The sequence below is a fragment of the Ochotona curzoniae genome, unplaced genomic scaffold (assembly GCF_017591425.1).
Source record: "Ochotona curzoniae isolate NIBS_2020 unplaced genomic scaffold, NIBS_Ocur_1.0 contig_883, whole genome shotgun sequence".
In the NCBI taxonomy this organism is placed as follows: Eukaryota; Metazoa; Chordata; class Mammalia; order Lagomorpha; family Ochotonidae; genus Ochotona; species Ochotona curzoniae.
In genome coordinates, this window is record NW_024466599.1 from 42,480,675 (window position 1) to 42,507,523 (window position 26,849).

The window sequence follows — 26,849 nt, forward strand, 5'->3', positions numbered from 1 at the left end:
ATGTATTTAATGTATTTGAAAGGCAGAGACAGAATTCTCTGATTCAGTGGATTACTCCCCAAATCACTGCAACAGCCAAGGCTTAAGGCAGGCCAGGACAAAACCATGAAATTTCATCCAGATCTCCCATACCAAAGGACACAACTATTTGAACCATTACCAGGGTGGACATTAATAGGAAGCTGGAATTGGGAAACAGAGCTGGTACTTGAGCCCAGACATGCTGGATATGGGATGTGTGTGTCCCAAGTGACATCAAAGTGAATACACCAAATGCTCACTTCTAACTTGCAATTTTAGAATATACTTGGAGAAAAAACTATATTGGTCATCAATGGAAATCAGTTCTCAGACATGGTGACATTAATCCCAAAACAAGTACTCATACTCCTTTTGGCTCTAATGTTTAATTTGAAAAAAAAAAATTTCTTGTTTTAGATGGCTGTTCTATTACTCTGATACTAGTTAAACGTTTTTTAAATTGTGAGGTAGAGACATGGGAGAAGAAACACAGAAAACGAGCTTCCATGTACTGATTCAATTCCCCAAATATCTGCCACAGCCAGATCTGCGGTAGCCAGGTCTCTAAAGGGTAGCAAGAATCTAATTACTTGAGCCATCATTGCTGCCTCCAAGGGTTTACATTATCAGGAAGCTGGAATCAAGACCTGGAGCCACATGTCAAACACAGCTACTTTGCAGTAGGAAGCTGGTATCTTAGCTAACATCTAAAGCGCTAAAATTAAAAAAAAAAGGTGTTAGATTTTAATTTTTAAACTTAGAAGTTTGTAAGCTTTTTATATGTCATTAAATTCTTTAAAAACATGACTTTAATAGGCTCTCTAGTATTCTATTATCTAGACATTGCATACTTCAATTTCTTGAACATGCATAATATTCATATTTTTTTTACCATCATAAATAAAGTTTGTCTAAACACCCTTGTGGATAAATTATTGTATACAAGGTAGAAAGGAGGGTTGAATCAGATAAACATCTTAAAGGACTTGCTGCACATGGCTATGCTGCTCTTTAGTAAAACTGGTTTATATCTGAGTTAGGATTATTTTTTAGTGCTATTATGATAAAATAAAGATGTTTTGAGAATAAAGTTTATCAATATAGACTCTGATATCACACAAAGCTAATTTTGAATTAAAAATTTAATATCCACTCTGGAACCTTAGGTAACACTATCAGTCCCAGAATTCTCATAAATAAAGTAGGATACAACCGCCAATTGTGCAAGTTGTAAAGTTTAAGAGAAATGTAAGATATAATTATTATTAAACATACTCTCAAATAGGTAACATTATAACTTTCTATAAAGCCACAGTATGCTAATTTCTTCTAGTTTTATCAATTACTAGAGTCACCATTATCATATGAACTACTAAGGAACATAAATATGGTCAATTAAATGTTGAGATAAAATTAACGGTAAGTAATATCTTGATTACAGAGAAGGTAAAATGTAAAAAGACACAAATGTAAGAAAGATGAAACACAGTATACAAAGAAAAATTCATATTTTTAATTGTCTCTAATTTAGCTGCTCCACTCAGTTTTTAAAACCTAACTAAAGCTGCAGTGAGCATCTGAGGAGTGAACCAGCTGATGAAAGGCTTGTGTGTGTATGTGTGTGACTCTTTCAAATGAAAAACATTCCTACATATATTTTCTTTCCCCAAAAATGAGGCCATCTGATGTTTACCATCCCAGGTGAAAATCAAGACATTTGAGAAGCAGGTGTGCTTTGTTAAACCACCACTTGAGAAGCCAGCATCTCATACTATACTTCTGTTTTTGTCCTGGCTGCTCTTCTTACTCAGTTTTCTATTGCTGTATGTGGGAAAGCAGTGGAAAATGGACTGAGGGGGTGTGGTCCAACCATACCTGTGGCAGACCCAGATGGAGTTCTAGGCTCCAGTTTCTTCTGGCCCAGTACTGGTGATGGAAAATACCTCTTTTCCTCTCTCTCCCTCTCTTTTCATTATTCTGCCTCTCATATAAGTAAATAAATATATCTTTAAGAAAAACAAAGACAGGTCTTTCTTCAAAATTGCTATTATGAAAAAATTAGGCATAGATTTCATAAATTTTTTTTTTGCATCAAAGTAAGCTTATCTACCAATTCCAGCTCCTATTAACTTATTTATGGTGCCACAATTGTAGTTCCTTAATGTTTCAGTTAATTAACACTTGAATACGCTCATCCCTTGGTATCTACAGGTTATCAGTTCAAGGATCTTCTATGTATTTTCCCAGATGACCAAATCCCTTCTGTAAAATGGCTTGGCATTTTGCACAGAATCTATACAATCCTCCGTTACAGCTTAAATGATCTCTAGCCTACTTAACAGTGTCAAACACAAAATGTTATGTAAATGGTTGACATACTATACTGTTTATGGAATAATAACAAGAAAAAGCCTGCACATGTTTTCTACAAACACATTTAAAAATATTTTCAATTCATTACTGACTGAATCAACACAAAGGAACTTATCGGCACAGGTAAAGAAAGGCTGATCACACTGTTTCAGAAAAAACAAAACTCCAAGTTATTGCCTAAAAGTGTACTAGTAAATCTATAAAGTGCCATACCAGTGAGCAGCACTAATTTGGAAGCAAATCCCAGAGACCATCCTGGGGAAATGTTGCAAACCATAGCTCCTCAAACTCAGAATTTACATACTTAAAAAACCAATCATTGAGAATAACAAAGAATTTTTGCTTATCAAGGTTATATCTGCTGATATTTACTACTTTGAAATTTAAAACTGTAAAGTTTTAAAAACTTTTTAATTTAAAAGTCATAATAATAAATCATTTTATGTTAACATTTTAATAAAAATTACTTCCAAAAAATTAGAGAAAATGGCATCTTGCATTTTATAAATCTTTCGTCATGTAGGAAGCTATACTCTTATATCTATTTTTGTATTTGTATTTGGTCTGTTAGGATATCATAAATCACATAACTTTCAGAAAATATTATTTATTTGTGGGAGAGTGACAAAAATAAATGATGTCACGGTATTACAAAAATAGATTTAACCTTGGGGGTGGGGCAGGATCAGAGACTCCCATATCAGGGAACTACTGTTGCAGCAGCAAGCTTTAATGGCAATGAGGTCACCCTGTACAGAAAAACAGGAGCACCAACAACAGATAAAAAAGTGATTCAGAATAGCTGAATTCTAAGTGTGAGAAAAAATCTACAGCTGTCTCAATATAAATTATATTGCCTAAAATTTCTTTTTATGTATAAGTAAGTATTTCATAAGTCTAAAAGTACTGTTCCACAGAAAATAAAAATTCTAACTGATAAGAAAATCTGGCAGTAGCTGGAAAAGTTGTGAAACAGCATGGTCCTCTGCCTCTGGCACCAGCAGCCCATGTGGATGTCAATTCGAGTCCTAGGTACTTCACTTCTGATCCAGCTCCCTGTTTATGGCCTAGGAAAACAGTAGTGAATGGTTCAAGTCCTTGGGCCTCTGCATCTACGTGGGAGACCCGGAGAACGTTCCTGGGTTTGGATCAGCTCAGCAGTGGCTACTGCGACCATTGGAAGGGTGAGCCATCAGTTCAAAGATCTCTCTATCTCTCTCTCCATCTTTCTGTCTTTCAAATAAAACCAAATATTTTTTCAGAAAAAGGTGGGGCCTGCTATGTAACTCAATTGGCTAATCCTCGCCTTGCAAGCACTGGGATCCCATATGGGCACAAGTTCACGTCCCAGCTATTCCACTTTCCATTCAGCTCCCTGCTTGCGGCAAGGGAAAGCAGTAGTGGATGGCCCAAAGCCTTGGGATCCTGCACCTGTGTGGGAGACCTGAAAAACCTCCTGGCTCCTGACTTCAGAATGGCTCAGCTTCAGGCTGTTGGCAGCCTTTGGGGGAATGAACCTGCAGATGGAAGATCTTTCTTTCTGTCTTTCCTTCTGTTCATAAATCTGCCTTTCTGATAAAACTAAATAAATGTTAAAAAGTATCGCAATTTTGTTAGCAATGTGTCATGTTACTGTCATGTTATAAATGATGACAGCTTGCAATTAATGGCACCAAATATTTAATGCAGTAAATGTCATCAGTAAAACAAGGGTCAAAGCTGTGTCATGTTCCCATTATAGAGAGAAACATATTTCTGAAATTCAAGGTGTTTTTTTTTTAATTTATGCAAAAGGCAGAGAGAGAGAAAGAAAGTCAGAGAGATTATTCATCTGCTGATCTACTCCTCAAATTTCCAGAAAACCAGGTTTGGTCAGGCTGAAAGTCCAGAGTTCAAAACTCAATCCAGGTTTCTTTGTGGGTGTCAACAACACAAATACTTGGGTCATTCCTGCTGTCTTTCAGGGTACACATCAGCAGAAAACTGAACTTGGAACTGAAAGCATTTCTGGGATATTCTGATAGGATATTAGATATTCTGATAGGGAATGTGGGCGTCCCAGCTGCATTTCAACACTCTCTGGCCAAACGTCTGCTCTGTTATTAGTATTTTTAAAAATGATGGAATGTAAAATACCAACTATAGTGCAACTAAAATATTTAAGCAAAATGCTTTAAATAGGAAATACTAATTTGGCATTGTACATATTCTAAATAAGGCACTTACTAAATGGAATGCTGAAACAACTTTTAATGTCTCCTTTTTATTTAAAAAGATGTATTTGTTTACCTGACAGTGTTAGAGAGAGATGAGATAAGAGAAATAGATCTTCCATTCAATGATTTATTCCCCAAATGGTCACAATGGCCAGAGCTGAGCTGGTCTGAAGCTAGGAGCAATAAGGTTCCTCCGAGTCTCCCACCTGGGTGCAGAGGCCATCCTCCACTACTCTCCCAGGCACTTCATCAGGAGTGGATAGGAGTGGAGCAGCTGGGAATTGAACCTAGCTGGGACTTGAATCTGGGGTGTTAGATAATGGTGGTGGCTTTACTAGCCACACCACAATGCCACCTCTTTGATTTTTCTTATAATAAATTTAGTAGTCTTTTATTTAAAAAGTCAAATTCTTTACAACAACATAGAATAATACTTACTGAGTATGTAAGTATGTATTCATCATTCTAAATCACTCACCTGGACCGTTTTTGTGGACTGGTCTGCATGATTTGAAGTGGATCTGTCGGCATCTGGATCAGACTCTGTCTGCCTCAGGGAAGTACGTTTTTTCTTTGTAAGGTCTGCATCTCTATTGTAGGAGTATCCAAGTTTAGAAGTTGGAGATAAACTTGTTTTTTTGATAGGTGATTCAGGATCTAATTTGCATTCTATGGAACTGTAGTTCTCTAATTTTTCTTGCTCTGAATTATTACTGATGTCTAGAGTCTGAAGCTTTTGTTCATCTGTCTTCTCACAAACAAAGGGCGTGAACACCTCCTTCTTCTTATCACTAACATATAAGTCACTGAGTTCTAACATATCAACTTTCAGTGGTCTCTTCTTGCCTGACAAAATCTGCGCTTGGGTTGCATCTGTAATGGAACATATCCCAGGGTCATCGGATCCTGAAGTCCTTCCAGAGCTCTGCTGGGATTTTTGGGGTTCTGTGTCACTTTTAGTCCTGCGATAGTAAGGGGAGGCTGTGCTTGGACTTAGGTGGTCATCAGGAGTCTGATGTTCACTTTCTGATTCTCCAACTCCACTGTCATTTACAAATACAGAGTCATCCTGTGATAAGAAGTCTACTGCTCCACTTGTAGGCTGCTGGAGTTCAGGTTCCCGCTTCAGATCACCAAGCTCTGCATAGAACTTTTCTTGATCAACAGAACTGTTTGTATCTGTTTCATAGTTTCCAACTTTATATGTGCTTTTACTGCTGTTTTCTTCTATCTGCACAACATTCAGTTCTTGTCCACTGAAATGTGCCCTTATTTGATAGAGGTAAGTCATAACAGTCAGTTTATCAGGAATTGCTAATAAAACCATGTCAGAAGGTTCCAATAACCGGGAAATTCCTATGCTGGCAAATCCATCATATGCCTTCAGAGAAAGGAAAAACAACAAAAAATTAACTGAATATTTCATAAAATTCATACATTTAAAAATCTTAATGTGTTCGCAGTTATTACAGGATTCACTAGGTTATAGACATGCTACATTAAAAAGACAAACTTTCCAAAGTTAAGTTCAGAAGTGGGGTCAGGGCAAGAAAAAAATGCTTACTAAGTAATAGCTGAAATACTCCTTTCCAGTAAAGAATATGAGCAAAAATCAGAGTTAAAACAAACCAGAACAAAAAACTTAAATTTTAAGATGAAAGAATTCAACTATAAAGAAACATTAGACTAATTCATCTCAAGTACTATTACTATCAACTTCTTTTCCATGCTGTGAAACTGCCATGGTTTGTCAAAAGTACAATTACATAAATTGAAAGAACTATTGGATTGTTAGCAAAGTGCAATCAAACACTCCTTGAGCCTAAAAACATGACATTTTTTAAACTGTCCATTTTAAAGACAAATTTTTAGTAAACATAATGACTCCATTTTTATTTCATACTTTTTCAAAGAACAAAATGTAGCTGATAATGTGAGGCTGAATTGTACTATTACTGTTGGTCTTTAAATGATGGTGGTACATCAGGTTTTTCTAGTTTTGAAGAATCAACTCTGTTCCTCAATTTACAATTAATTATTGTATCCTGAACTACCCCATTCAAAACAGCATCGTGTTCCTTAGAAACATAAAATATATAGCTAAAGGTTTAACTATACTTTTGGAAAAGTAAGGAGTCCCAGATCTATTCTTGCGTTGGGAAGTAAGATGTCTACTCCTTGCAACAACCAAGATCTAGGATCCTAACTCCAAGTTTTTCTTAAAAAGAAATAGTTGGCAATTATGCAACTATTTAGAAGGAACTGGCCTTGCACTTACTGAAAATACATTTCTACTTTTGAATTTAATTCTTGTATACTCTTCTGGCTTAATAAATACTGTGAAATAAAAAAGACATGAAAAATAAATTGTGATATTAAAACTGCTTCAATTTTCACAGCACTATGGTTCATAATATAGGCACTTCAAACTATTTACTAGAGAGAATGGCTCAGTTGGAGAGCATGTATAGACTCGTTTGTTATTTTACATGTTTTAGGAAAATTAAAGTCATTTTTCTCCTCATGTGCCTTGACAACTTGATTGACAGACATCAATTGCAGACCATCAGGTGGAAAAGCACCACAGGCAGTATTCTAAACATTTCCCAATTATCTCAAACACTGACATATTGGTTAAAATCAGACGCCAAAGGTAAATACCTCTTTTATTCAGCATTTTTTTTTTACAGACCTGGAAAATGATTAGCTTCCTTGTGGGGAAAAACTCCTACTGCTGCTTTGCTTCATGTAGCAATTCATTTTAGCACACTAATTTCACTAAAAATATTTTACAACAAATCAGGTTTCTAGTAAGTGAGGTCAACACTTGATAGGAATTTTCCTACAGGTAACTTCTTCTGCTATGGTCAACCACCTACTGTTTTTTTAGCTGTCTGTGGAGAAAACAGAGGTCTTTCAAAGAGAAGTGTCTCATTCATTCTTACATGTCATTAAATTGGTAGGGAGAAGTCACTGCCATGCAGTTACATTAGGCATTTGTGTGGAACTTAGACACAGGCATTGTTTGTTTCACTTCGATCAAGGGTACTTGGTGTTATCAGGAAAAACTGTGTGAAGCCGGAAATAATCTGCAGGCAACTACTGAGACATTCGATAAAGATTTCAGGTAAGAAGTTGCTAACAATGAAAAGTAAGACTATAACAGCAACTATTTCTTGAATAGTTGCAAAGAAGACAATCATCAAAGTTAAAAGCCTTTCTATAAACCATAATGATCTGTCCTGGAAGATCTGGAAGAGAAAAAATTTTAATAAGATAGTCTTTTCTATAGAAATATATGCAAATTCAAGACATGCTCATTATTATTAAGTTCTTAAAAATGAGATTTCCCATATTCTTTAAAAATATATAGTTAGGTAAGCTAAACAGTATTTCCTTTTTAAAATTTTGAATAGTAAATTGAAAGTTCCGCTTCATAAAAATAATTTATTTCATAATACTTATTTCTGAATTTAAATTAGCTTAACATGTCATTCAAATGCAAAAAGTGCAGGTAAAAGCCATCCGCTCTAAGGATGTAATTTAGTGGGGATAGAAAGCATTTCACTTTAGATGCAGGATCTCCAAAATTATACAAGAAACAATAATAATGATTTTCTTATATTATCCTAACCAGATTTCTATGGAAAATCCATATTGCTTTATAAAAATTTCCCTTTCTGATGGCATATTTCAGTGAAGGGACTGGAAGTCCATGTCCAACTTCATTCATTTACAAAGAATCAATTTTCTGATGTCAACAGTCATACAAACTTCTGATTTTACTCAGTAATAGAAGTAAAAAAAAAGTGTCCGAAAACTTGTTAAATTAATTTTTCTAAAGATTCCAAGACTTTTTAACCACCAATGATTTTAAATATTCAGTTTAGAGAACATTTAAAAAATTTAGTTTAGACCAGAGATTCCTGCTTAGTTTCTCCCACGAATCTTTTTTCGTAATGGACTTCTTTTGTTGTACATATTGCTTTACAAGTACAAAATACAAAGGATTACAAACAAAATCTATTATATTGAAAAATGAAGTATGACAATATTAATAAAGCAGAATTTGGGAAACAAAGTAATGGATGTTTTGGAAATGTATTAATTAATGTAAATGTAATTTTGAAAAAGAGATAAACTTAAAAGGTATTATTTGTTGGAATCTACAACAGTGGATTGCATATGATTTCCAACAGTGCATGGCTAACACCAAAGTGGTTCGTCATCTAAATTCAAACTTGAAGCGAATGTATTTCTGTTAACAATATGTAGGTTTATCAGTTAAACAATTTAGTGAAACAAATTACAAAAATTATAAAATTGTGTAATTATTGTTTGCTGACTTGGGTATCCTTTGCCTTGCATACAGAAAAATCACAGCACTGTACTGTACACGGCAAGAAACAGGTAAGTAAGCTTGCAGCACACATAGCTGGCTCAGGGGACTCCAGCAAGTAAGCCCTATCGAACTACCCTGAAAGGTGCATGGGTCAATAAACCCCAAAGCAGGTGGGAAGCTGTGACCTCAACATACAAATTAAATATGTAGAAAAATACAAACACTTTACCATAAAATGAAAGGAAGCAAATTTTGTGTCTTTTTCTTTCTAAGAACTTAGGTACCCTTTCTTGCTTACCTATCAGGCTCCTGTTCTCAACCTGTGTCAATCACGTCTTAAAACTTACATTATATTATGTGTACAATACAGAATTTTGGTACATTTTTTAAAAGCTGTGTCTCAGAATAAAAGCAACGTGTTTTCACACATATTGAACATTTAATAAAGGTCATGCACATATTGTTATCTGTTGCCAGCCTGGTACCTGTGATCTTTAAAGTCCATGGCAAATCAGAGAAAACCACACATTTCATTTGAACTGCAGGAAGCACACTACCTTCTGTGAGCTGCAGTTGTGACCTCACAAAATAGCCCCACTTTCCCTCAAATTAATAAAAACCTGCAGAGGAGCCAAAATTGAAACTATGTATTTTTTTTTATTGGCAATTCTTACCTTTTTGTTGTTCTCCTTAATATCTTGAGGATTCAGAGACTTGTAGTCACTGAGGGAGAAAATGCAACAGTGGGTACATGCAGTATTTGATAAAAACAGCTGTTTTTAAAACAAACTGAATCTGAAAAATTTGACATTCAATAATACCGAAAAGTAACTAGCAATTTCACAGCAATTCAATCAACAAAACTAATAGTGTGGAAAATTAAGAAAATAAATAAATAAATAACTAGTGATTGCATGTTTCAATGCCTGAAGCTTTTCATCTGAAAGAGAAGTTAAGGTCGGGAACCACAGACTAGGCTTGACAACCAAATTTTCCATGAGGTAATCCCTTGTTGTGGATGTACAAAGAGTTACAGGCTTTATTTGTCTCATTTTAATACTAACACAATTTTCATAATAATTTGAAGTCAGTTCTTTGCATGAAATTATAGGAAAATTTATTTTTAAAAGGGAAAAGAGGGTTTTTAGGTATCAAGAAGATTTTTCTGTGACAGATATTTGTTCTTTCAAAAAGTTAGGAAATTAAGGTAGCAAAATTAGAAAGTTATGTATCTCAAGATATATGCTAAGAAATAATTTTTATTAAAATGTCTATTATTTACACAATACTTATAGGGAATGAAGAACGTCTCTTACTCACATTAAGTCTGGTCTAAAGTGATGTAATATTGCACAAAAGGATAAACCATTTCTCCATGATGTGGTAAAATTGGTGATTTTTACTCCCCGGTAGTTTTTTGTAACTTCTTTACACCATACAAGCAATGACTGACTAGCATTTGGCTTTCGACCTAAAACAGGACTTGGTATAGGACTTGGCTACAAAAAAAGAAAAGAGGAAAACATTAAAAGAATTTAATGGAAGCTGAAAATTAACATTAATTGACCTAACTAGATCATCTGAACCCTTTGATGTCAGTTTAGATTCTTCAAAACTGACATTTCACGACAACTGTAACCTGTGTGAGGGAGACATAAATCTTAAGTTATTATCTTCAGTTTTAGCCCATGGCATTGGCTGACAAGGATGTAGATATGCAAGATTTTAAACTCATACGTAAGAACAAGCCAAGAGCTTTACTGATGGAAACATCATGTTAAAATATTTAAACACTTAAGGGCGAATATCTGTATAACCCACACCCTGGAAAATTTCCCCAAATGTAATCATGCACAAATATGGTTCCTTTTGCATATATTAAACATTATGCACTTTGACGTCTAACTGTAGCACAAACTGTTAGTAAAAAGATCAAAATCATAGTGACTTAAAAATATAGTAGTCATAAATGTATTTTAAATAAACAGTATAATGATAGTCATATTCTAACACCCTTCTTAAATAAATAGAGTGTTGACAAAAACGTTTTAGAGATTTTAGCAAGAGTCAGTAATGGTTACAACAGCACACATTATTTATTTTGGATATGCTCAAAATAATTTTCAATTATCACTGACAGCTATTTCTGGATTTCAGGTGAATTAGTTGAATGCATGTACTAAATTCTAAGCATATATTTTCCCCGTTACTCATACACTTAAAACAATAATGTTGGTAATAATATTAAGACTGTTATAATAATAATAATTTATTTTAAACTTTTATTAGTCTAAAAGCATGTGATTTGCTTCTACCAAATAACAATTACATCGTTTTGATAACTTAGGAGGCCAATACAAATGAAAGATATAAAGAAACTTACTGAATATTTTGGGATTTTAAAATTTCATTATTAGAATGCTAGATTTAGTAGTAAAGCTCAGATATAAAACAGTGGTTCTCCCTTAATAAGGTAAAAAGTGTGGCTGTAATGTCACTTAAGCTTAAAAGCAAACCATTCTTCCCATACTGCTAACTTAGGAAAGACCAATGATGCCCCCACTTGACAAAAGCTTGCTAGTGCCAAACAATTACAACCGTCAATCCCTCATTTACTGTTTCTGTGGAAGATGACTTAAAAAATTATCTGATTTCTCACTTTCTAATTAACTGTCACATTAATAAACCATTATGCAAACCACCAAGAATCTAGCAAACTGCTGCTTTTTAAATGATCACCTGCACAAGTCAATGATGAAACATTCATAAACATAAAGTAGTGGGTAAAAATGGAATCCCCAATATTGGAAATTAACTTCATAATAAGTAGCAGTTTTTTAAACTATCAATCTAATATATAAAAAATGCACTATTATATCTTTTCACTTCAGGGTAAAACATGGCTTTCAGCCTCCTAATCCATGTAATCTTGAAGCAGAGTGGTCTGAAATTGGGCTGGGGATCACTGAGAAAGGCACATAAACAGTTTGCCTAGATTCTCCATTACTTAAAAAGGCTGTCTTTATTAAAATAGTTTTCTTGGAGCTGGCATTGTGGTGAACTAACTTAAGGCACTGCCAGCATCGCCCACATGTTATATGGGTGCTGGTTTGCATCCTAGCTGCTCTGCTTCCAATCCAGCTTCTTGCTAACACGGAAGGGAAAGCAGCAGAAAATGCCCCAAATGTTTGGGCCATGTTAGAGACACAGATGAAGCTCTTGTCTCCTGGCTTTCGTCTGGCTCAGTCCCAGCTGTTGTGATGATTTCAGAGGTAACCAGTGGATGGAAGATCTCTCTTTCTCTGTTGCTCCCCACTCCCTAGCTTTCCTTTTCAGATAAATAAATCAATCTCTAAAAAAGGTTCTCTAGATCAAATTATACTACAGAGGCATTGAACCATTCCAAGCAGGGGTGGCATATGGGCCAATCTGCATTTACCATTACATTGATTCATTTCAATCAAACAGCATGCACAAAGGTAATGTGCAAATGTAATCGCCATATTGTAATAATATGGCTTTTTATACAGAAGAATTGAAGAAAACATATTATATGTATGAATATATCTGTTTCTAAGAAGGTTGAGTACAAAAAGACTGCAACAAAGAAATTTAAATTTGGATTTGTTGTAATACAAAAGCCTTCTATTAAGAGAATCTACTATACTTATAATAAAAAGAAGTCACATGCAACTGAAAAAGCTAATGAAATTAAAACCTCCATAAATAGTCATACTCATTTGCAGATAAAGAAAATTACAGTCATTGCTAAATGAACCGTCTACTACAGAACTGCTGGCCCTTCATTTAGTATTTTGCAGAGGTCATACGGCAATTCACTACTAAATCCTTCTGAAATTTTTAATATGTAACTAGATGAAATAGCTTCCTTCCTATCTTAGCCAGATTCTGATTTTATAATGATGTTGCAGTTTATTTCAAGATTTTATGCCTTGGTTCCTCTTAGGGAGCCCATTATAAAATGGGAATGGTACCTATTCCATAGTGTTGCAGTAATAGGATCTGCCTTGTCTTTCTCCCATCCATGGATTTGTTAATTTTATCTATCACTCTCTCCCTTGATCATTATTCTCACAATTTTTTGTTTGAAATAAACAACAGAATGGCAGATGGATCTTCCATCCACTGGTTCATTCCCCACATGTCTGAGGCAGATCCAGGCTGAAGCCAGGAACTTGGGAATCTGGGTGTCCCATGTGAGTTCAAGAGCCCAAGCTTTTGGGTCATCTCCACCGCTTTCCCAGGCATATTTGTCTGATACTCTGAAATATCCAGATGCTTCAGCACCAGTGCAGCCTTTCCCACTGGGCCCATCCTGACCATCCTATTTAACAATGCAACCCATTTCCCAACACCAAATCAAGTGCTCTTGACTTCCCTTACCTTGCTCTACTTTTTCCCCACAGTACTCACCATCTTCTTACATTCCACTCACTTGATTTATTATATTTATATACTTTTCCCTAGTGGCCTACACATCTCTTAGTGCATAGCAGGCACTCGAAATAGTTAAAATAATGCAAAAATATTTAGCATAATATATGCCCAATAGTGGGACCGACAAAACTGTGAACTGTAATTGTTATTATCATCAATGAATTATCAGTTCTGAATCCCTACTTACTGGGGTTCTTCAGGAAATTTCAAAGGCCAGGAATTTAACATAGTGAAAAGATCTTTTATTTTCAAACATATCTTTGAAAAATTACATTTTATTTTAAATGGACACATAATTATTTTACATATTTACAATGTAATGATTTAAATAATATATTCATATAAATGATCAAATCAGGATAATATGCGTATTAACAATCTCAAGAGTATCATTTCTTCTGTTCCTGGAACATTCAAAATCCCTTCTAGTAATTATTTATTTTTATTGGAAAGGCAGATATACAGAGAGGAGGAGAGACAGAGAGGAAGATCTTTCATCTGATAGTCCCAAATGGCTACAACGGCTAGACCTGAGCCAATCCGAAGCTAGGAGACAGGAGCCAGGAGCCTCCTCCGGGACTCCAATGTGGGTGCAGGGTCCCAAGGCTTTGGGCCGTCCTCAATTGCTTTCCCAGGCCAAAAGCAGGGAGCTGGATGGGAAGTGGGGCTAGGATTAGAATCAGCACCCATAAGGATCCCAGCATGCTCAAGGCGAGGACTTTAGCTGCTAGGCTATAGCGCTGGGTCCTCTACTAGTTATTTTCAACTGTATAATCAACTGTTGTTAACCATGGCTACTCTACCGCTCTACAGAACTGAGGAAGTTATTTCTTCTATTTGGCTGCACTCTTGGATCCATTCACCATTCTTTTCTTCATCTCCCCACTGCAACTCTTTCCAATCTCTGATAAGCACTAATCTACCTCCATGTCTGTAAGATCAACTTTTAGTTTCAACGTATAATTTGAGAATATGTCTTTTGATTTCTGATTTGTTTCACTTTGTATGCCTACAAGGATTACTCTAGTTGCCACAAAAATGACAAGATTTTACTTAAAAAAATCAATTTGTTTTATTTATTTAAATACACAGTGAGAGAGAGGGGTGGGGAAAGAGTGAGAGCAGAGCAATAGAAAGAAGTATCAAAAGGGAGAGGAATTTTCCTTCTATTGGTTCACTCCTCAGTGTTCACAACAGTCAGGTTTGGCCAGTCTGAGGTCAAAATCCAGGAGCTTCTCATCTCCCACAGATAGAAGAGATTCAAATACTTTTTTTTTTTTTTAATTGGAAAGGCAGATATACAGAGAGGAGGAGAGAGATAGGAAGATCTTCCATCCACTGATTCATTCCCCAAGTGGCCACAATGGCCGAAGCTGCATCGATCCAAAGCCAGGAGACAGGAACTCTTCTGGGTCTCCCTTAGGGTGCAGGGTCCCAAGGCTTTGGGCCATCCTTGACTGCTTTCCCAGGCCACAAGCAGGGAGCTGGATGGGAAGCAGCATTGCTGGGATTAGAACTGGTGCTCATATGGGATCTCAGTGGGCCTACCCAAGTACTTCCACTGCCTTCCCTAGTACATTAGCAGGATCATGGATTAGGAAGCTTCAACTGGCATTATGACGAGGAATGACTGCCATGCCACAATGCATATCCCATAATTTCATTATTTTTAATGTCTGAATAGTATTACATACACTGTGTATATTTGCCACACTTTCTTTATCCACTTTTTACCTATTGATAAACACAGGTTCATTTCATATTTTGGCTACTATGAAAAGTACTATGATAAACCAAAACCTACAAATATACTCTGACATGCTAATATTTTTTCCTATGCAAATACACTGAGCTGGGCCCAGTGCAATAGTGTCTGGTTAAGGTCCTTGCCTGCACCTGGATCCCACATGGGTGCCGGTTCTAATCCCGGCAGCTCCACTTCCCATCCAGCTCCCTACCTGTGGCCTGGGAAAGCAGTTGAGGATGGCCCAAAGCCTTGGGACCCTACACCTGCGTGGGAGACCCAGAAAGAAGTTCTAGGCTCCTGGCTTCAGATTGGCACAGCACCAGCCATTGTGGCCACTTGGGGAGTGAATTATTGGATGGAAGCTCTTCCTCTCTGTCTCTCCTCTTCTCTGTACATCTGCCTTTCCAATAAAATAAATAAATCTTTTTAAAAAAAGAAAGAAAATACACCAAGCCATCTGAAGAACCTGTATACTGGTTTCTACAATGCTACCTTGCCTTACCAAACAACAGTATTTGAGAGTTCCCTTTTTGTGTTCTAGTCAGCATTTGTTATATTTTTTGTCTTTTTGGTAGTAGGAATTTTACCTAGTGTGAAAATATCTCATTTGGCTTTGCTTCATATTTGATGATAATCGGTGATGTAAAAAATCGTTTTCTAGAAAACATTGATATTTTAATATACTATGTGCAAAATGGGCACTTATAATAATTAACAATGTATCTATCTCTGAATGACTTCACAATAACTATTTCCTACAGAAGACACTAAAATCGGACCATAAAAGACATAATGTTCAAATGTAATCAATGTTAATGCATTATTTCTAGTAACATAGCAAATAACACATTGGAGTCAATACTGCCACCTACTTATTCTTACTAATAACAGCAATAGTATCTTCCAGAAAATCTCATCAAATAACCTGCTGAAAAATCTCATTTCATTATTCGTGAGAAATTCTAGCTTTGTTATTGTTCTAGCCTTCTGACCAGCTTTTTTCCTCTTTTTTGTTTCTTCCCCTCTCTCACCAACATAGACACATATTCTTCTAAGTACTGTTCAAAATATTTTTTTCTTTCCTGGGGCAGGCATTTATAATGAAACAGGTCAAGCCACTGCTCAGGATACTAGCATAGCATCCCGTATCAGAGTGCTTAGTTCCAGCTAATTTGCTTCTGATCCAACTTCCTGCTTAAACACCTGGAAAGCAAAGGAATTCCTGGCTCCTGGTTTAAGCCTGTATTAACTCTGGTTGTTGTGAGCAATTGGGGAGTAAATTGGCAGATGACAGATCTCTCTCCCTCTGTCTTCCTCCCTTAGTTACTCTGCCATTCAAATAAATAAATAAATACTGTTTGAAGCTACTTTCTTCTCTCCATACTTAGAGCTGATTCACTCCCAGGACTGCAACTATCACTTCTATGCAGATGATTCCCAAATATGTATTTATAGCTAAAACTATCTCAAGTTGACATTTCCAGCTGGCTATCCTTCCTGCATATAGGATTCAAACTCAATATGTTCAAAATCATAATTATAATCTTTCCTTACAACTGGCTCATTTTCATTGTGTTTGCAAATGATACTGACATTCTATTTTTCTACATTTGTAACCTTAGAATCACCTTTAAATTTTTCCTTCATTTATCATATCTTACCAGTTAATTCATGGGCAGTTCTGAACTGTGGTAGTTTTTGTACTCTACCTCCTTTTTCCTAGATCAATGTAAAACCTTCCTAACAAGTCTTCCTTTTTCCAAATTCTTCCTTATCTGACCCAATGTTGTAGCATAGGTTTTCATAAATAACAGATAAAGTCTCTAATAGCTTTCAAAAAAAATAATATGACAAAAACATTTCTGGGCAAGAAATCCCAAATTTTTCCTCAAATTACTTATCCACAGCTCATCATTCTCTGAAGTCACTATGCTTTCCTGCCTAAAGCACAGCCACTTCCTCCAATCTTTTGTCATGTAGATTCCTACCTCTCTTTGGAATAGCCTCTGCCTCAAAGGAGTAGCAGCAGCCCAGTGAGGGAGTCCCGAGGTTCACCTATCAGCCCTACTCCTAGATCTGTGTGTCGTGCATACCAGCAGGTGCTTTGGTCAGTCTAAGATGGCTTGCTCCCAGTTTTTGGTTTTGCTAAGAGGTTCTACAGCCTGGTCCAGTCCAGTCGGTCCCTAATTCCAGCTCTTGCTGATGGGTGCAACAAGCTAGCCCAGCCTAGACCACTTGTAGCTCTCATGTGACCTGTTGGGTATTATGGTTCAAACCAGCTTGACTTGCACTCCATCCTGGCTCTTGTTTATGCTAGTGGGTGCTGTGCACTAGCCCAGCCAAGTCTTCCCCCAGACCCAACACACACATATGGCCTGGCCTATACCCAGTCCCAGCCCTCATGGTCACCTGTGGGAGCTGTGGCCTAGCAGGGGAGTTTTCCAAGTTCCCCTATCAGACTTGCTCACAGCCCCAGATCTCATGAGTGCTGAAGGGTGCTCTGATCAGCCTGACATGGCTGTTCTCTAGTATTGGCATGTGCCAGCACGTACTGCAGCCTAGACTGACTGGTTTGCACTCATTCCTGCTCTCACCAGTGGGTGATACAGACTACCCCTGCCTAGGTCACCTCCCGACCTGAATCTCACATGACCCAGTGGCTTCCTCAGCCTAGCCCAGTCTGTCCTGTCCCACATCCATTTTGGCTCTTGCAAGCATCAGAAGGTGAGGTAGCCTGTCCAGCTTGGTTTACCCAATATTCTCACACTCAACAGTGGCCTAGCATGAGAGTCCCCAAAGTTCCCTTAACAGGCCTTATCCCAGCCCCAGATCTTGCTGGCAGGTGCTTCCAGCCAGCCTACTATGGCCCACTGCAGTCTCAGCTCTCATTGATGAGTGTTGCAGCCTAGCTCAGCCATGTTTGGTCCATACCCTATCCTGGCTGTCCTGGCCTGGAAGCCCCCAGCCATGGATCTTGTGCTCCCCACAGTGGGAGCTGAGGTCTACTACAGGTGTTCCTCAAGTTCTCCTACTGGCCTGCTCTAAGCCCCATGTGTATAGATGGGTGCCATGGCACTACCTGACATGGTCTATAGCATAGCTCAGGGAAGTCACTAACCCCAGCTCTCTTGTAAACTGGCGGGTGCTGAAGTACCACTGAGAGCCCACAAGTTCCCTTCAGAATCTGCTCCTTGATCAGGTTCTCTTGAGTGCTGCAGCCCAGTCTGAAGTGACCCACCCATGACCTGGACATTTCTGGGTGGGTATTGTGGCCTAGCCCAAGCAGGCATATTCTCTAGGCTCAGCTTTCATATGCAGGTGCCTTGGCCTGGCCCAGATATGCCCTCTAGTTTCCTCCCTCTAAACCACTTCAGTGCAGTAACCTTGCCTACCTGTGAGTGCAGTGGTCTGATCTGTAGAAGCCTCCAGAAGTCATTCCTTCCCTGTCAAAACTTGTCCTCAGCTCCTTCTACTCTGATATATCCCCATACCCGCTTCCCTGGTCAATCTGCAGCAAACTGCAGCACCTTCTCTGCCTTGGGGTCAGGGAGGCGTATCCAGGTCTGGGACTCCACAATTCCCCTCATATCTTCAAAAACAAACAAAAATAGAATAGGTAACTATGCTGATACACTGGCATAGTTAACACAAACTTGCCATTAACCAGGCCCAGCGTACCTGCCAGCTACTGGCTGCTTTTCTCCCAGCAGTGTAACAGTTGTCTAGGTACAAGGTAACCTAGGCAGTTGACTACAGCTGAGGAAGAACAGATTTTTAAAATGTTCGCTATCAATTTTAAATTTTTGTTGATAAATTTAAAAAATTTTGTAAGTATACAATAGCCTTAATCATGTTTATTTAGATATTGATTTTTCCTTAGGTAGACTCTTGAATATGCAAGAAAACTTCATTAACTTTAATTGAAATTTAAAATTTTGCAGTTTCATGAATTTGAAATTTTAGTTAAGGACATCTTATCAAGTTTTTTTTTTTTTTTATTGTTGCTTACATTGTATTATGTAGTACAGTTTTATAGGCGCTGGGGATTCCCCCCACCCCTCCCATACCCCTCCCCCCATGGTGGATTCCTCCACCTTGTTGCATAACCATAGTTCAAGTTCTCAAGTTTTAATTCTATTGTGCTATAATTTGCAATCAGTATACTGTTGGCCCTCTTTTTCTTTTTTAAAGATTTATTTATTTTCATCGGAAAGCCAAACTTACGAAGAGAAGGAAAGACAGAGAAAGATCCTCTGTCCGCTGGTTCACTCCCCAAGCGGCTGCAATGGTCAGAGCTGAGTTGATCCGAAGCTAGGAGCCGGGAGTTTCTTTCAGGTCTCCCACACAGTTACAGGGTCCCAAGGCTTTGGACTGTCCTCTACTGCTTTTCCAGGCCACAAGCAGTGATCTGGATGGCAAACGGAGCAGCTGGGAGATGAACCAGTACCCAGGTGGGATCCCAGCAATTGCAAGGTGAGCCACTAGGCTATCGCGCTGGGCTCTGGCCTACTTTTTAAAAAAATCATTTCATTTTCTTCACATAACAAAACTAAAGTTGGACATTTTTATGCATTTTCAAAATGGTGTTGGGAGGTGATGAAGGACACCTCATACCCTGGTTCTCCTCCCAAGTGAGTATAAGAGCAGAAGTTGGGTCAGCTGTGGCTGAACTCAATTCAGGCCTTCTATGTGGACACAAGAGATGCAATACTTGAGCCATCTCTGCTACTTCCCATGGAAGGCACTAGCACTGGTACACAAGTCTAGCTCTTCAACATGAACTGTGCACATCTTAACTGTTAAGCCACATAACTACTCTAGTTTGGTTATTCTACTAACAAATTCTCAGAAAGATTATGTTGTTATTTGGGAGGAACTTTCACTTACATTAATATAGGCATGAGGAGGGGTAAGTGGGTACTTGGGATGCGCCCATTCCATAACCATAACCGAGTATTTGGTTCCAGTCCCAGTTACTCTGTTACAGGGTCCTGTGAACGTGAGTCATGAGGCAGCAGGTGATAGGTGTAGTTCAAGTACTTGGGTTAAGTACTTGAGACCTGGACTAAGTTCATGGCTTTGGCCCCTTATGGGATTCTGGCCAGTAAACCAATAGATAGGCTCTCCTTCATTCTGTCTCTCTGCCTCTCAAATAAATAATAATAATAATAAACAACCAGGTACAGTCATTGTTACTAGGTGATGACCTTATGTGAGTATCATTAAGTATCTGATTTTCAATTCAGGTCATTAAAAGTTTCTCTACGTCTTATGTGGCCCTTCTCAAAGTTTTGTTAGACTCATGGCCTTTATTGAAGCAGATCCTTTAACAGTTCCCATCAATCTGCTCTTGTTTAAAAAGAAAAAAACAAAACTATAGCAACGGTCTGTTGGGATATATGTCTGACTGGTGAGCAATCATTACCACTGATTTTCTACCCTCACAGTCCTTAATCATTTTTATTTGATTTCCAGGTCAGGCAGTCAACATGACTGCTTGCAGGAAATACTATTTGCAGGCTGAGGCTATGATGCACAAACAAAAAAAGGAGAATAAGTGTAAGAAATGAAGATATAACCAAGAGATACAGTAAATACAAGATGATGAGGCTACTGGTGGCACAGCATATTGTAGTATTTCACAGTTAATGCTTTTTTAAAATAAAAGTATACTTTCAAATAATTAAAACACATAAATGACAACTTAATTGATTTTTATCATTATCATGCACTGTAATTTGGTGTTGTACTTTTATATGACAGGCAGTCCAGCAGGTTTATAACAGCATTGCCTTAAGTATGAGTCATATGTTATGCTATGACATTACATTGACTATGATATCACTAGGAAATAGGAAATTAAAAAAAAAGATTTATTCACTTACTTCAAAGGCAGAGTGATAGAGAGCAGGAAGCAGAAACAAGTCAAGATACAAACTGGTACCCATAAGGGATGCTGACATTACAGGTAGTGGCTTTACCTACTAAGCCACAGTGCTAGTCCTGCATTGGGATTTTTTTTAGCTCTATCATTATTACTTAGCATTCATTCATTTTCATTTGAAAGGCAGAGATACAGAGAGGGAGACATCTTCCATTAGCTGGTATAGTCCCCAAATGACTACAAGGACCAGAGCTGGGCCAGTCCAAAGCCAGCAGTTTGGAGCCTTTTTCAAGTCTTCCATGTGGGTGCAGAGTGCCAAGCACTTTGAACTTCTGTAGCTTTTCCAGGTATGTTAGCAGAGAGCTGTATCAGAAGTGGAGCACGCAGGATAGGAATCAGCACCCCTAACAAGCTGATACGCCAGGATCCCATATGATCGCTGGATCTAAACCTGGCAGCCATGTTTCCCATCCAGCTCCCTGATTGTGGCCCGGGAAAGCAGTTGAGCACAGCCCAAAGCCTTGGGACTCTGCACCCATGTGGAAAACCTGGAAGAAGCTCCTGGCTCCTGGCTTCGGATTGGCTCAGCACCAGCCATTGCGGCCACTTGGGGAGTGAACCATCAGATGGAAGATCTTCCTCTCTGTCTCTCCTCCTTTCTGTATATCCGTCTTTCCAATAAAAATAAACAAATCTTAAGAAAAAAAAAAAGATTTTGCAGGGAGAAAACATGAAGCAACACACCTTAAACCTTTTCTTCATGAAGAAATGACCAGAAATTTACATTTTCCTAAACCATTTCCATGGGCATATACTGGACTATGATAAATATGAAGTATCAGTTAGGTTAGAAGGTAACAGTATTTATTAGGAAAATGACCCTTACTTGGTGAATGGCACCAGCACTTACAGGCCTATGAACAAGCTATAATATCTGTTAAAAAGAAATGCTTTTCTGTTTTTGTGTTCAATCTGATATTTATAACCAAGCATGTCCCTTTGGAGATCTGGCAGTAACAGGGATTTAAAAATACATGCTTAAGGTGCTAGAAGGTCCCGTATCTTATACGACAGAGTGGTCCATATTTAGTCACCTAGATTTGCAACTCATCAGCTCACATGGATCTAAAATATGGCTGTTTAGCATATACTATGATGCTGGGGATTAAAATTTTAATTAATATATATAATTAAAATTACTAACAAAAATATTTCTGCATATAAAATTAAATATGCTTTTGGTTGGAAAGCATAAGAAAGCAGCTATGTTGAAATAAAGTAATTTTGTCTACTACAGAGATTATATAGGGACGAGCCTTGTGGCACAGGAGATTAAGCCGCCCCTTGGGATACTGGCATCCCACAACTGAACGCCTGGGACTGAGTCTCTGCCTTGACTTCCAATCCAGCTTCCTACCAATATTCATCCTAAGAAGCAGCAGATGATGACTCAAGTCCTGCCACTTACTTGAGAGAGCTATATGGAGTCCCTGGTTTTTCACTCTAGGCAGGCCTTGGCTGTTGTAGGCATTTGGGGAAGACCTGCTTTTTTTTTTTTTTCTAAAGACTTATTTAAATATTTCTTAAAAAAATAAATAAAGAGGGACCTGGTGTCATAGTCTAGCTACTAAAGTCCTCATCTTTTACATGTTGGGATTCCATTCGGGCACTGGTTCATATCCTGGCAGCCCCGCTTCCCATCCAGCTCCCTGGCCTAGGAAAGCAGCCGAGGACAGTCCAAAGCCTTGGGATCCTGCACTCGCGTGGAAGACCTGGAGGAAGTTCCTGGCTCCTGGCTTCGGATCCGTGCAGCTCTGGCCCTTGCGGTCAGTTGGGAAGTGAATCAATGCATGGAAGATCTTCCTCTATGTCTCTCCTTCTCTCTATATATATGACTTTGCAATAAAAATCTATAAGTCTTTAAAAATAAATAAGTGAATGAAGAAAAAATGTTATATTTTAAAAAAATGGTTAGAGAAAGTTGGGAAGAGTCAAACGTCTCATATAGCTGTGGCCAGCTTTGTGGCACAGATGTTAGTTGCCTGTAATGCTGACATTTGACATGAGCAATGGTTTGAGTCCCATCATCCCCACTTGTTGACTGGCTCCCCACCAATATATTTGAGAAAACACTGGGATATTTGACCCTAGTACTTGGACTCTGTCACCCATTTTAGACACCTGGATAGAGTGCACTCTGCTAGACAGTAAGTGATAGTTCAAATACTTGAGTCTCTTCCACTAACATGAAAAACCTGGATTGAATTCTGGACTCTTGGCTTTGGTATAGCCCAGTTTTGGAGTTGCAGGCATTTGGAGAGCAAACTAGTGGATGTAAGATCTCTCTATTTCTCTGTGCTCTTCAAATAGGGGGAAAAAAAGGGTATGAAGGAGTCTAAATACTAAAACATATGAGAATCATGTGTAGAAAATGCAGAAATGTTTGCCTGGCAATTATTTTATTTAATGACCAAATTTCTCAATTTAAGCAATGAGTAGGGATAATAAGCAAAATAGGGACAGTAACTGGTGGCTTCAGTTTAAACACTAGACCCTTAACTAAAGTACTGATTTCAGAGAGTTTCCATGCTATGTCATTAATGAAGAACAAAGACACTGAAGATACCAGGAGATGGAGAATCAGAAGTGTTTGAATATTAATATTCATGCAAGGTATACTGCATAGCAAAGCATCTGGGCTATATAAGTGTCTCACTTGGACTAGCTGTTCTTATATAACTGTTCTGTTAGACTTGTTTCTGTGGATATAAATCAGAGCAATATACAGGTAATGAAATTTCAGGTCCACTGATTATTGACAAGACAATAACATCAAAAAGAGCACAGTGCTAAAAAAGCAATGGAACAAAATATACTGGGAAGTCAAAATGTGAGACACATTCTCTGTGAGTTTCTCATGAAACTACATATCTTACAAGTTTGTTGTCCTAGAATGAAATTTTGGCTCCTCTATACTCGGGTTATTTTTCATAGATAAGAAAGTAGTTTAAAGGGATAAGGTAATATCTCGTTCTGAGACAAAGAGAAGGCTTGTTTAATGATTACTTTAAAAATAGTGGATTCTCTAAATTGTATGTTCCTCAGACATGAAAAAAATGCATTATGTATGTAGCATCCAACTAACCTTTCACGTCATCCATACAGAAAGGATGGAACATTCACTTGACCCCTCAGTCACCACTACAGAAATTGCTGGCAAGGGAACTGACAGCCAGACAGATGACCGTGCAGCTTGTTGTGCAGCGAGAAATAAAGTAATTTTTCTCTGAGCTAGGAGTGTTTAAGTTTCCTCCCATCATCTATGAAAATGTCACAGACTGGACTTTTGGCATTAAAAATCACAGTAACAATAAGAGAGACAGGGGTGAGAGGATTTTCAATCTGCTGGTTCACTCCCCAAATGCCTACAACAGCTGTAACTGGGCCGGGCTAAGCCAGGGACCCCAACCTGGTCTCCCACACGGCTGCTGGGTACTCAAGTACTTGACCTCATCTGCTGCCTCTCAGGATGCACGTTAGCAGAAAGTGGAATTAGAAGCAGAGGTAGGGTTTGATGCCAAGCATTCCAAATAGGCCTGCAGGTATTCCCAGTAGTGACTTTACCTATCATATGACAACTTCTGCCCCGAGAAACGGTTATTGATTATCCTCTAAACTGGATAAAGATCTACACATGACACATATTTTATTCATCGTGTCTCAAAGTATTCTGCCTTTATGCACTCACTGAAACATATCACACCATGCAAAAGAAATGTTAATTCTACCAAACATAGGTTTAATTCCAAGTGCTTACTTACTCTCAACAAGCTAGTTAAGTAGAAATAAAATAACTGAGAATTTTCAGTGTCTTTAACTTAAGAAAGGAATTCTTCACTGGATTTTCCTTTTTATGAATCAGACAAAAAGACCTGAGTCATGACACTATACATGATTTCACAATGACTCTTCTGTAAAATTTCACCACTGAATTTCTGAAACAGCATGTGCAATTTTTTAGAATTACTGCAATAAAAAAATAAGTTTCTAAGCATTAATTATTAATCAGGTATAGGTGAGTAAGAGTGGAGTGCAAAACTTTATAGAAAAGAATCAAAAACCACAGAGAATTAGAAATTCAAGAGAATGATTATTAACATATAATATGACATATACTAATTCCAAATTTGAGTTTTTTCATCAATATCCAACCTATTCAAAGGATGAAGTGACAGGCCAATCCTAGGTAACTAGAAAATTCTGATTCATTTTAGTCATTGTGTTTTGCTGTGTAATTTTGCTAAAAAGGATATTATAATTACTTTTCAGGAACTCTATCTGTACCTTACCTAATCTAAAAAAAAAATACTGTAAGTGTCCAAAATAGACAAGGCTGTGCCAGAATGAAGCCACAGGCTGGGAACTAAATCTGATTTTCTCACAGTGGTGAAAGGGCCCAATCACTTAGGCCACCAGCAGAAGCCACCTTTAGACCAATCATCTTCCACTGTATTTTTTTTTTTAACCAATGGAGGGCCCGGCACAGTGGCCTAACAGCTAAAGTCCTCGCCTTGAATGTGTCAGGATCCCATATCATCGCTGGTTCTAATCCCGGCAGCTCCACTTCCCATCCAGCTCCCTGCCTGTGGCCTGGGAAAGCAGCAGAGGACGGCCCAAAGCCTTGGGACCCTGCACCCACGTGGGAGACCTGGAAGAAGCTCCAGGCTCCTGGCTTCGGATTGGTTCAGCTCCAGCCTTTGCAGCCACAGTAAGTTAATCAAAGGATGGAAGATCTTCCTCTCTTTTTCTCCTCCTCTCTATATATCTGACTTTCCAATAAAAACATTGTTTTTTTAAAAAGGGCATAGATTTAACCCTCTGAGCAAGCCTGTTTTCCCCATAAATCTAAACATTATTATTTAAATTTGTGTTAGCCATGCTATCAATTTATAAACTATTAAAATTAAATGGTAGATGTATACTTCTGTGAAATAACTTTGGAAGATCTGATGTCACAGGATCCTGACTTTGCTGATTCAGTCTTGCCTGCTGCAGGCATATGAAGAATGAACCAGTGAATGAAACATTTCTTTCCGGCTCTTTGTCTCTATGGTTTTCAAATAAAATGAAAACATTTTAAAAAATTCAAAAGATAAAAATAGGTAATCACCATTTGTACAGAAAGTGAAGCACTATTATAAGCAATAATAATAAGTATTATTATAATACTAATATTATAGTTAAAAATGTCTTACAAGATTTTTGGTCTTTACAAAAATTTGCATTTATTTGAGAGACAGTGAATGTATCTACTGATTCACTGTACAAAAGCCTGCAGTCCAGGCTAGGCTGGGCTGGAGCCAGGAGCTAGGAACACAAACCAGGTCTGTCATATGAGTGACAAGGACCCAACCACCTTATTATTTGAACTCCCAGCATCGACACTGGGAAGAAGCTAGTCGTGAGCCAGAGGTTGTTATAAATACACTGCATGGACTCTGATGTGGGATGCAGATGTGTCTATCACTAGATCAAACTGCCTCAGTATACTTTCTGGTTTTGCCTTTATGAGTTTCATTTGCATATTTTTAAAGAAAAAGCAGGGGAGATTGAAGAACTAATGAAGTGGCAACTCAGAATTCCTGCCTCCCCTCAAGGGAAAAGCATATGAATATTGTTCCTCAACTTAGAGATTTCTGAAGAGTTCCACAGAGATAACTGTAATCTTAAAATGGTTAAGTTTTTCAAATGAATTGAATATGAGCTTTTTAGTTTTATCCTCAGATACACTGACAAGGGCATATACTT

General features: G+C 37.8%; 1 protein-coding gene across 3 annotated transcripts in view; it reads right to left on the reverse strand.

The window, feature by feature from the left end:
* Positions 1–26,849, reverse strand: part of EHBP1 (EH domain binding protein 1) — a 293,792-nt gene that overhangs the window by 106,086 nt on the left and 160,857 nt on the right. For all 3 annotated transcript variants that reach the window (XM_040993344.1, XM_040993342.1, XM_040993343.1), the window contains 3 exons: positions 10,273–10,451; positions 9,627–9,675; positions 5,089–5,991 (listed from right to left, as the gene is read on the reverse strand). In XM_040993344.1, the coding sequence (XP_040849278.1) occupies positions 5,089–5,991; positions 9,627–9,675; positions 10,273–10,451 (1,131 nt within the window). The remainder of the gene's footprint in view (positions 1–5,088; positions 5,992–9,626; positions 9,676–10,272; positions 10,452–26,849) is intronic.